Source organism: Mytilus edulis, chromosome 2 (genome assembly GCF_963676685.1).
Source record: "Mytilus edulis chromosome 2, xbMytEdul2.2, whole genome shotgun sequence".
Lineage (NCBI taxonomy): Eukaryota > Metazoa > Mollusca > Bivalvia > Mytilida > Mytilidae > Mytilus > Mytilus edulis.
The window spans coordinates 34,140,369-34,153,188 of NC_092345.1; the positions used below are offsets into that span (position 1 = coordinate 34,140,369).

Consider the following 12,820-nt stretch of genomic DNA (forward strand, 5'->3'; position numbering starts at 1 on the left):
AAACACATCTTCCAGATAGCCTCGAAACTAAGACATATTCCAGATAACTTTGAACGAACACATTTTCCAGATAGCCTGACTTGCTAGGATGTGCAGGCACAATATTATGCGTAATTAATCAAGTTTTATCTGAGCATCCACGTTCTGCCTCCCTTAAACATCAAGATCATTTGCCTTAACAAAAAACACAAGACAAGCAACCTAAACAGATACCAATAAGATAACAACCAACATTTATAGGGTATACAAATAATGATTTACAAAAATACCAATCTACAAGGAAGACAACCCCAAAAAGTTGATTTTGAACACTATTTCCCCAATGTACATATGGAGATTATTAAAGTGGCACACAACCCTGATAAGATCAGCCGAACCTTCTAATCACATTCTATTGTTTAAGAAATATTAAGCATCTCAATGAGCAAAATTTGTGTTTGCCATACAGCTATATATATCCAATGAAAATTTATCGTAAAAAAATGTGTGGTTTAAGTTTTTTGAAAGAAGAGCAAAAGAAAAAAATCTAAATTTTATGAAAATTAATGCAGCCAAAGAGGTGTTTGGTACCACCTAAAGTTAAATCTCAGTTTACTAAGTTTTGGAACATTTTATTCCTCAACTTAACCAAGTTGAATGTTCATCCCTTTCAATATATGCAGAGAGCTTCCATAGGCTTTAAATAAAACACTCAAAAAGGAATGATTTGATGTAATTTTACACACGTTCGAAGGTATATAGTTTTTATGGTATACCGTTGACATGTCGGGCAATAACTCAAAAACGCTTTGACCGATTCGCATGCAACTTTGGTGATTGTTTTTACCTCTGAGGTTGTTCTAGATCATATTTTTCAGTACTATTCATTTTTAAATTTGTACTTGATCTTAGTATTGTGTATACTTAGTTTCATAACATTTGGTTGAGTAATTAAAGCAAAAGAACGGAAATGAGAATTTTTTTTTTTTATTCAAAAAGGGGCAAAGGAGTAATTTAGTGGTTGTCGTTTGTTTATATGTTACATATTTGTTTTTCATTCACTTTTTTTTATATAAATAAGGCTGTTAGTTTTCTCGTTTGAATTGTTTTACATTGTTTTATCGGGGCCTTTTATAGCTGACTATGCGGTGTGGGCTTTGCTCATTGTTGAAGGCTGTACAGTGACCTATAGTTGTTAATGTCTGTGTCATTTTGGTCTCTTGTGGACAGTTGTCTCATTGGCAATCATACCACATCTTCTTTTTATACATAAGTTGAGAGAACAGAAACGAAAAATGCAGCAAGTTTTTATGTTTATAAAGGGGCATTCTTCAAAGCGGTAAAAGTGACGCCACCCAATATCTAATTTGATCTGTATTATGTAGTAACATGTGAAATATAATATCCACCCATGACACAATGTGACAAAATCAATACATGCACAACTATAAACCCCATTTTGAAAGTAAAGGAACAGCGTGGTTATTGCTGTTCTTCATCTGTTGTTCATTAAGTCACAATGACACTTTCAACAGTGAGCCTAAGCATACAGTTGAAGAAAATGGTTTGTCAAATAATAAATCAAATCAATTAACTTTGTTTGGACCATTCATGGTTTTGACTAAGGAAAAACTTGATGTCATGCCTTTGCTACATGTATATCTTGTATTTGGACTTTAGTTTATAAATGATGTAGCATTAATAATCCATCTTCTCACTGTTGGACTCACCATGGCCAAATATTATGAGTCTTCAAATTCCCTTAGTGAAAACCCTTCCATTTTGTACTCCCTATATTATATATTGGGTTCTCCCTTTATTGAATATCAGACTAAGATTTAAAAGGTAACTGATTATTTTATGTTTCATTAATTGTAGATAACCCACCAGCCAAAAAGATTTGTCTAAGCATAAACAGAGTGTGTCAGCTATCTCTTACAGAATATGACTCAACATGTATACAACATGGCAATTGTACTTTATGTAAGTAATTTTTATAAATTATATGACCCATAAATATTTTCGGCTACATAAAGGTATGAGGATGACGGTGTCCAATGAATTTGATTTCAGACAATAACTTGATTATAGGCCCATGAATATATTAGAAGTTAAACCACAATGAAGGTTGCATGGGATTGAATTGGGGTGTGATGTGGGGAAAAAAAGGGCCAAAAGGGGGCCAGAAACAATTCATTTAAAATATTTTGTTTGAACTTGCTTATTTCATCACTAATTTCAATATGGTTAAATCCATAGTCCTGATTTTTTTTCGTTAATATTAATCAAGCTATGTATATATTTCTTTAGATTTTGAGGTCCCCTTTCATAACTTCGATCTGCATTGAGGTCCAAAAGGTACTATAACTTTGTTTATACATGTATTGCTTAATTCTTGACTAATTTAAATTTGAAGTGGTCCATTTTGAGTTCTAAAAGGGTCCACAATTAAACTTTGGTTGATTTACGTCAAAAATTGAATTGTTGGGGTTCTTTAATATGCCTTATGTAAATGCATATTCAGATGTTTTAATTTTTGGCCTTGTTTTAAATTGGTGAGCATTCAGGATTAAAGGATCCAAAATTTAACTGTGTTTGATTTCAACAATTATTGAATTACATGTATTGAGTTTCTTTGATATGCTGATTCTTACTGTGTATTTTGATAACAGCCTGGTTTTCAAATTGGTCCAAATTAAGACCCAAATGGTTCAATATGAAAATTTGCTTGATTTATGGGTTCACCATATGCTGAACCTATGCATGTATGGTAAATGTCCAATTTCAAATGTGTAAGTTCTTAGACCATATAAACAAATCCCAAAAAAAGAAAAAAAGAAAACTTACCACCTAATTTCGGATCATGTTTAAAATTAGATGAAAAACAGATATGTTACACATCAACAAACAGCAATCACTGCATTACAGGCTCCTGGCTTGGGATAGGCACATACATACATAATGTGACGGGTTTAAATATGTTAGCGGGATCCCAACCCTTTCCTTACATGGAACAGTGGTGTAACAGTACAACATAAAAACATTATCCTTACTTAAAATGAATGCCTCTAGTATTAGTATCCATTTTTCCATGGGTTAAAGGTTAAATTGAGGTCAAGGGTTTAAGAACATGAACAACCCTTCCAAATGTGAATGAAATTTTGCAAATTTGGCCTATATACACATGATGCACATAAACTTTTGAAAGTTTTTTTTTTAAATATTTAACGTTTGTTCGTTTCCAGATGATTCAGTTACACAAGGCCAACATGGATATAACATAACAGAAACGGTTACAAATGTTGAAGAACAAAGTCTTGCTGCAGGTTGTGTTTTCGAACTATGTTAGTATTAGTATGTAAAGACTGCATTAATTAAGAAATTAATTTTCATACAACTACCAAAATATAAGGTTTTTTTATTTTATAACAGGGATATCAGTGTTGATGCATTTAAATAAAAATGGGTATATAATATAATATAAACTAAAATGCTTAATAACTTCATTAGTTAGGAAGTAAGAAAAACTGCAAAGCAGAAATTTTCCCCATAAACATTCATGAAATATTTGCCACTGGATCTTAATCAACCAATAAAAGTTTAAGAATTTTTTTTTAATTTTAAGAACTTTAACCACCAAGTGAATGTAATGTTTTCTGACAGAAAAACAAGGTCCATTTTATAAGTAAAATATGGATAAACAGGATTTTGTTTTTAAACATTTACTTCTGGATAATATCTTATGATCATAAACAAGCTTCTGCCAAAGTTTGGTAGAAATCAAGGCTAGTTTATGAAAGTTTTTAAAATTTCAAACGCTGACGGAATGTAGGATCACTATGTCTTGCTTTTTCAACAAAAGTCGAAGGCTCCACATAAATCATTCAGAAAAAAGGTATAATTAAGGAATTCAGAAAAAAGGTATAATTAAGGAATTCAGAAAAAAGGTATAATTAAGGATGAACATATTAACTTAAAGTGACTGATCAATTGTATCAAAAGGCACAATCTGATGAAACTGTGCCATAACCTATGTACATTTATTACTAGAACACGGGACCATGACAGCTAACAAAAACAAAGGAGGAATACCACATAAAACATACATACAAATTATGCATTCAACTTCAAATTTATCCCATGCAAGCACACTCATTACAGCATTTAGCTTGTATTATAATTTAAGTGTAACAAGAAAATGTTTTACTGTGCAATATGTTGCAAAGGTTCTTATTGTCTGTGAAAAAAGGTTTGAGCGGAACTTATTCATTGATTTCCATGAAATATGTACATGTTATTTAAGATAATATCACAGAAACTTTTTTAACATTTTGAAAACTCTTAATTCTTAATTAGAACAAAGTTCATGGAGCTATAATTTTTGATCCAGAACTTATTTCACTTTTGGTCATAAAATTAGTTCCGGAACAAATTTTAAACGAATGGAACATATTTTCTGTGATATAAATTCTGGTGGAACATATTTCCTATGAAATTTGTTCTGGCAAAACAGATGTCAAACCAGAACAATTTTTTGGTTACATTAAGGCATGATGTTTTCTACATGACATTGTACTTGTAAGCATCTATGTAGCAAAGCAGCTTTATTTTCAAGTCAAAATTGGCTCAGATTTGAACAATATATGCATGATTAAGAGAAATTCAGCTTGCAGACATTCATAAATGGGCTTCTTGAGTCAAGTTACCAATTCAGGCTTGACTTCTGTTACTGTCTAAAAAGAGAAATTTATGATTAAACATGTAACCGTATTAATTTTTTTTTAGATAAGATAATTTTGTTTTATTTCAGCTTCACAGGAAAAATCTCAGTCAGAGACGTTCCAAACTGAAGAATCTACTCAAGGCTCAGATTGGTATGCTGACCAAATGACAACAAAAGATCATTTCAATGCTGTTATGAAAGAACTAATTGGAAAGCAGTATGAGCCTATTCGATCAACGGTTTCTTCAGATTGGAATTCGCTAATAAAAGTTCAAAAAAATACTGTATCTCATGTGATGCCATCAAACATGTACTGTCTTGTATTGCACCAGGTCAAGTAGATACTCTATTACTTGATATTGTGAAATCATTGTCACCACAAAAGTTAGCAGACAAAGACTTGATGATGGAAACAATTATTCAGTCTTATTTACTCTGTAATCAGTCAAGTACACAAATTCAGATTCTATCAATTTTTGTCAACAATTACTCAGAAGAAGAATTGAAAGCCTTAATACCAGGTCTAACTATAGCAAAAATAGACAAAGCAAAACGACATGCAGTTTTATCAGGACCAGGATGTGATGTTCAAAGTAGCAAAATCTACAGGGATAGACTTACAATAACAAAAATTTCACACTTTTTAGAATTTATTTCAACTCCTTCATTTTGTCAGATTATTGGTTTTGGCTCTAAGCTCATTAAGATGTCAGATGGCGTTGAAATCAAAATTCCAAAAGTTGTATGGACAGTAATTTCAACAAGAATTATATACTTATATACAGAATTCTGTAAATCAAGTAGTTTTGACAAATTGAGTAGAGCAACATTATTCAAAATTCTCAAAGTTTGCGCAGCTTCGCAAAAAACAAGCCTACGAGGTCTGGACAACACCATTGCTGATGGCATGAAATCTATTGAGATGCTGGAAAAGATACTCAGAAAATGTAATACTTTTGGACTTCCATCTTCAACAGTAAAGGACATTTCTTCTCATTTACAAAGAGTTAATCAGCATTTGAAGTTTGAGGTAAAAGGACACATAAGCACAGAGACAAATATAGCTCTTCATTGTTCTACATATGCTCTAAGTGACATATCAGACAGACTTGGGGTAATTGTAATTGTAATCGTTAATCATCTGTAATTGATTACAATTTTTCAAGTAATCAGTGTAATCATTAATCAGCCAAAAATCTGATTACATGTAATTTAATTTAATCAATTACTTTTCAAAATACCCTGTAATCATGATTACTTTTTGATTACATTCTGATTACAATGAAAAAAATCTAAAATTGTGTTTTTGGTCATTAAATGAATCCCTTTGTTCATATTTGATAATTTTTTAACATACTAAAATGGTTTGGTTACTTTAAGCTTGTCTACTTCATTAAAAAATAAACTGTTACAGTATTAAAAAGTCATCATTAGCCTAAGCAGAGACATATAATACAATTATAAACCTTTTATCTTGGTAAAAGATATTGTAAATACATGTATATTCATCGTTTTATATTGATCTTCATATTAATATTTGATAATAACTGTTACATACTCAAGTAATACTTTTCTTTAACCCTGAATTATAATCTTTTGTTAATTTTTGTCAACTTTGAATTGACAGGTAGGAGACTAATTAAGGTTTGTTTTTATTGCAATTACCAATTGAGTATATATAGCTGTAGGGAAATATATATGAGAAAAGATAAATCAGACATGAAAATTTATCTAATTAGCACAAACTAAATTAAAACTTGGACAAATATGTTGTTTAAACTTTTTTTTGTATTTGGACTGGACGTGTAAAATGCAATGGTTTTTAATACTTTAATACATATTGTTTACAATTTGATTAAACATTTCTATTAAAATTTAACATAGTTTTAACTGGTACAAATGTTACTTTATTTCATCCATATTTAAACTTCCATAAATTGCAACTTGGAATACAAATAAATTATGAAAGAGGTAAGAAGACAAACAAAAAAACTCTTGATTATGATATATCTTTATAAAATTTAATTCAAAATAATTTAGAGATCATTGGTGATAAAGTGTAATGTATATATATGTAGTGAAATTTGGTGTTTATTTAAATAGATGACGTTTAATTTGAAGTTATCATTTTATAATTGAACCAAATAAAATACGTTCTCAAAAAAGTTATATTAAACTTTTATTCATCCACATCATTCAAAATGTTTTGTTTTTAAATTCATTGTAATCAGATGTAATCATGATTACTTTGCCAATGTAATCATTAATTTAATCAGATACTTTCAGAAATGATGTAATCATTAATTTAATTTAATCGTACAAATGACAAAGTAATTGTAATTTAATCAATTACATTGAAAGTAATCGGACCCATCTCTGATATCAGATAAAGATTTTTGTGGAAGTTGTAATCATGAGCACAGTGGGCATTGCGATATCTGTACACAAATTACGCAAATTGCGGAAAATGTGCTTGTTGCATATAGGGAAGTGGAACCGCAAGTTCCAATTGATATTAGAGAAGAAATGGAACATGAAATTTCCCTTGCTGACAAAATGTTACATGAATGGCACTCCCATTGTGTGCGCACTGTTCACCAAGAAGGTGCAAAGCAAGGCATCCTTTGTAATCTTCAGCCCAACGAAACACTGATAATAATGGACTGGGCTATGAAGTTTATTCCTTTTCTTCATAGAGAGAAACAGACAGAATTCTTGGGCAAAAAGGGAATCTCGTGGCACTTCACTTGTGCAGTCATAAAAGAACTTGACGAATTAAAACTACATTGCTACATTCACATCTTAGAGGATGGAATACAGGGATGGTACTCTGTTGCATGCATTTTAAATAATACTTTGGATACCATGCAGACATCCTTTCCCCACATCATAAAAGCCTTTATCAAAAGTGACAATGCAGGGTGTTATCACAATGGACACTTACTTGCTTATATACAATCAGAACCAAGTATTAAGATTATGCAGTATAACTTCAGCGAGGCCCAATCAGGCAAAGATCTTTGTGACAGTAAAACATCACACAGTAAACTGCATATGCTTAGATTTGCGAGGGCCCTCATGGGGTTTTTGATTATGTGATTACTTGGCCGTTTTTTTAATGATTATTTGATTATTAAGCCAAATATTTCATGATTATTTGATTACCTAGGACTGTATTTTTAGTTTATGATTATTTGATTACTAAAGATAAGCAAATATTTAATGATTATGTGATTATATTGGCAAAAAAATGGTGATTATGTGATTACTAGGACCCCCCATGAGGGGCCTCATTTGCCGATGAAGGTAATGACATATTAGGTCCATGTGACATGAAAACTGCACTGGACTGCTATGGTGGCCTGAGAGGAACATATTCTTCTGTCATATCTGTAAGCTTTAAGCAAGAGACACTTGCCAAGAAAACAGTGAAAATCCCAGGAATTAGCTACATGAACAATTTTGAATTCAAAGAAGATGGAATTTATGCCAAAAGAGCGTACAATGTAGGCACGGGGAAGTTCCTGAAAAATGCAGACCTGAACATTGCAGAACTTAATGAGCTTAAACATTTTCAGGTACATAACTTATACATGTTATGCATACATTTTTGTAATACCACATTTATTATGTTGCTTCTGTTGGTAATGGTTGGAGGGTGGACACATTGGTTTAAATTAATTACTCAATTTGCATTCTCACATTGGTCCTACAATTACCTTACTAGTATCTGCAACTCCTCTTAATCACTGAATGGTTTTCAAAGAACAATTCTGGAGCTCATTATTTTAGACTTCTAGGAAATGTGCATCTTTGTTTTTGTGACTGTCTTCAAAAATTATGCATGTTAACCCTTAGGTGTCCTGTACTGCTTCATGTAGATTTCATGATTTGTAGAAATGTATCATGTGAAATCATGTTTTTCATTTTTAAAAGGCTCCTTTTCTCAATAAATACAAAAAAAAGCAAAAATACATCCACATATACATGATATAACAAGAAATCAAATATCCTAATATTTGTCATATATACTCAGTCTAGGGTAACACATGTAACAGGAAACTACATTAAAATTTGTATAATATGCAAATAGCTTCAAATATTATTCATACGGTATTGAGGCCCCTCATGGGGGGGGGGGGGGGGTCCTAGTAATCACATAATCACCATTTTTTTGCCAATATAATCACATAATCATTAAATATTTGCTTATCTTTAGTAATCAAATAATCATAAACTAAAAATACAGTCCTAGGTAATCAAATAATCATGAAATATTTGGCTTAATAATCAAATAATCATTAAAAAAACGGCCAAGTAATCACATAATCAAAAACCCCATGAGGGCCCTCGGTATTCTTTATAAAATGAATTGCCGGATTGTATAATAATAGTTTATTTTTCCTTGATGCATACGTACATGTATATATATGTATAATATATTTCAGATCATCAAACCATTCCCAAATGTATTAACCAGACCTGGTCATGTATCACTGAAAACAAATGCGGAACAGCAAGAAGTAGTTCAAAACTCAGTAAATGATCAGCTGGTAAGTTAAATAGTTATTATTGTTATTTTCAGTATTAAGAGTTTGTTTGATCAATGAAGGTCGTCATAGGTAAAATAGCAATAAACAGGTTATCTTTGATCATCTCAACTCATAGCTTTTCTCACTTTCGCCATACCAGCTGAAGCAAGAAAGGTAATCTCGTTGACATGACCAATGATAATCAATAATTATATATAATTAACATTAATTGTAAGCTTTGAAATTAAATATTTCTAAAGTTTTATTCTTGATAATTTCCATTACCTTCATTACATTTTATGATTGTCATGGCAGCATGTAAATATAGTATCTCTGAATAAGCAATTTCTTTCTTTATGAAGAATAAACTTTGAAGTTGAATGTCTGACTCTGTACATAATTCATAATATAAAGAAATGCAATAAAACAATCCTGTAATGAAAGAAACTATTTATTTGTTCAGTTGCACCTTTCCCAACCATGATAACCACAAATCCGAAATTTTTACCATTAGGGTCAAGTTTGCTATTTCTTCTATCATTGTTTGTGCTGCTATAGATGTGTGATTACACACCCATAAAACAAGGGCAATTAAATGGAAGTAAGCCAATAGGTCCCTCATTTATAGTTAGATGTGCAATTTAACTATTTCTTTTCTCAGTTTCGACCCTAAAGGAGCACCTTTGTGGAACATTTTGTAAAATTTAACCAGAAAAGAATTGTATATATATGTGAAATTTGTTTAAAGAAAATATGTTAATTCTTCAATTGTTTATAATTACATGTAGGATGTTGAGTGTGTTGGATTCCAATGCACAGAGCCAGGATGTACAAAAGAGTTTCTGACTGGAAGAGGTTTGGAACAGCATATTCTCACAGGAAAACATGACTTCATTAAACGACCAGCCACTGATTCAGTAAAACAGATGTGGATAGACAAGTGCAATTCATTAAATGGAAACTTTTTTTCTGCCAATAGTGAATTTGAAAATAATGCCAATGAAGATGTAATACATGAAGGTTGGGGTTTGAAACGGCCCAAAAAAGTAGTAAGATTCTCAAAAAAGTTAAAGGAATTCTTATATACTATTTTTGAGCAAGGAGAACACACAGGAAAAAGACCTTGTTATGAAGATATACGTGATCGCTTGAAAAAAGAAAGAAGTCCTGATGGCTGTAAATTGTTAACACCAAAAGAATGGTTGTCAACTAATCAGGTCCGAAGCTTATTTGGAAACTTTACTTCTAAGAAAACAACTGGTTTAGTGGAAAAACTAGTAAAAGGTGACAGTAATGATGATGCAGATGAAGTAGATGATGCCGACTTAAACGAAGTACTTTCAAACATTGAATTCTTGGAACAACAAGATCAGTTGCGGACATTATCTTCTGAAATTGTTGCTTCTTTTTCTGTTTAATATGAATTAATTTGCCAAATCATATTTGAACATACAAGGACAAAAAACATATTCGTCTGTTTCCTGCCTCCTCAAACAGTCACTGTTTCAGGCCCGCCTACACTAATTTTGGTTAATGCTTCAAAAATAAAGATGACTTTTTTTCATTCTGTTAACATCATTTAGCTATATTAAATATATTTTTAAAAGGGAAAATAAATGTTATAAGTATGCAAACTAAATTGGAATGTGTCTAAGCACTATTAAAACACATTTTGAGATGTATTCTAATCTCGCATCAACAAATTAGAAAATTATCAAATGAAATGATGTATCTAGGTGGGTTTTTTTTCTGACACCAAAAGGCCCAGTGGTGCTCTTTTGGTATTGGTTTTGAGTATCATCAGTTCTATTATTTCACTTGTATTTCAGTTAAAAGAATACAATAAATCCCTACCCATCCCACTATTTCAACTTGGAAGCAGGAAACAGCATTAATGTTTGTTTTGCCTTACAGTGACATGAAGTTGTTACAAAATTGTTAGTTTTTGTAAGGTTGTATTCTTCGGTGTTTGGTCCTTTAATCAAGCCTGAACTTTACATTTCAGTTTGACTATGTTAGACTATGCTTGATTGTCTTAGAAATTATGTATAATTTTTGTGTAAACACCAGCTTTTCTTTAGACTAAAAAAACATTGAACTTTCACTATTCCTAAAGGTGACAAAAATACAACGATATGGAAATATTTTATAGAATACAGAAGCAGGTATATTAGCACAATTTTTAATTTCTGTAAAATGATGGTTAAATTCTAGATACTAAAGTAGTATAAAAATATAACAGCTTTAATTATCTATAAAGTGTATTTTTATAACTTTGGATTCTCCCCCTTGGTCATATAGATATCAATATATACTTATTGTCACTGTTATGTGTTATGTAATGACACCTCCTAGACAAATATACACTTTAAAACTAAATATTTGTAGAGAATGATATTTTAAAAATTGTTGTTGTAAGAAATTGCAATTTTTTACATTTTTCAACAGAATCATAGATATAAACCATAAATTTGTTTGTCTAAAAACTCTCTTATAACACCTTGGTATGCTTTTATTTTATGTTTTACTCTATGAAACAAAGGAAAATATAGATAGATTTACTAATTATATATCAAGAGCAAACTGCTGAATTTGAAGAACAATTGATATTTTTCTAATGTTTTTGAAAATGCATTTTTGATTGATTATCTCCCTTTGTACATATCAAAGGACAATCAATAGTCATTGCATAAATTATCATTGTATTATGTAACTCGAATAATTCAAGCCCTTTCCGTGTCCGATTTTCTCCCACAAGAGACAATGTAGCCTTCGTAGATCAGCGGAATATAACGACTGAATTATTCGGGTTATGTATTATGTTCATAATTGCTGTTATTGGTTTTTCTAAATGTGATAAAGCTTTTTAAAAAGTAACACTTTGATTGTCATAAATATCTACAGGTTGATATTTTAAATTCCTTGATTTATTGAGCGTAATATTTACTTATATGTAATATAAGTATTGTTTATACAAACAGAAAAGCATTTCAGTTTACAAGTAATTAATTTTATGATAAAGATGCTGACATCATGGATGCAATTAATTAACATACACAGACCACTTGTTATATCTTGAGGTTAATTAGTCTAACATTTGACACTTTGAAGTTACAATTGGAATCTCACTAGGAGGCACACAAATCTTTTCTTAATCAGATTCATGTCACAAACAATCACTGTAGGAGAGGAAAGCAGAATATGATACCAGATCTCTTTAATACTGATTACACAATAAACAGTATATTATTTGAGGGTCAGTAGGTCAGTCTCCTCCCCCTGGATGTTAGATGTACCCAATCTGTGTGTAATTAGCCAATTGCATGGTCTTTGTATAATCAGTTTCTTGGTTCATAGCAGCCTGACTAGTTGATGGAGTTTTACAGTGCTATTATTCAATTTATTCAACTGGACTTCATTTTTTTTTTACCATTAACTTTTACCATTATATGTCGACGATCACAATGTGGCTGCATTATGCATACTAATTTTAGATATCTACTTCTTGCGACATGAACTATCTTGTTTATTTCACCTTTGGATCTTATTAACTTATACACAGCTGAGTTTATATGTTCTCAAACTT

At 31.0% G+C, this 12,820-nt stretch overlaps 1 protein-coding gene across 1 annotated transcript; it reads left to right on the forward strand.

Annotated features, from left to right (window-relative positions):
* Positions 1-8,000: 8,000 nt before the first annotated feature.
* LOC139510546 (uncharacterized) lies at positions 8,001-11,642 on the forward strand. Its single transcript, XM_071297111.1, has 3 exons — positions 8,001-8,280; positions 9,151-9,255; positions 10,023-11,642. Exons 1-3 carry the CDS (start codon positions 8,035-8,037, stop codon positions 10,650-10,652), a joined length of 981 nt encoding a protein of 326 aa, XP_071153212.1. The 5' UTR covers positions 8,001-8,034; the 3' UTR covers positions 10,653-11,642.
* Positions 11,643-12,820: the final 1,178 nt, after the last annotated feature.

What these genes read in the sequence shown, in the direction of transcription:
- LOC139510546 (XM_071297111.1), top strand. Translation starts at nt 8,035, where the DNA reads ATGAAAACTGCACTGGACTGCTATGGTGGCCTGAGAGGAACATATTCT. An exon ending in ATGAGCTTAAACATTTTCAG is followed by an intron (nt 8,281 to 9,150) that starts GTACATAACTTA and finishes AATATATTTCAG; the next exon opens with ATCATCAAACCATTCCCAAA. An exon ending in ACTCAGTAAATGATCAGCTG is followed by an intron (nt 9,256 to 10,022) that starts GTAAGTTAAATA and finishes AATTACATGTAG; the next exon opens with GATGTTGAGTGTGTTGGATT.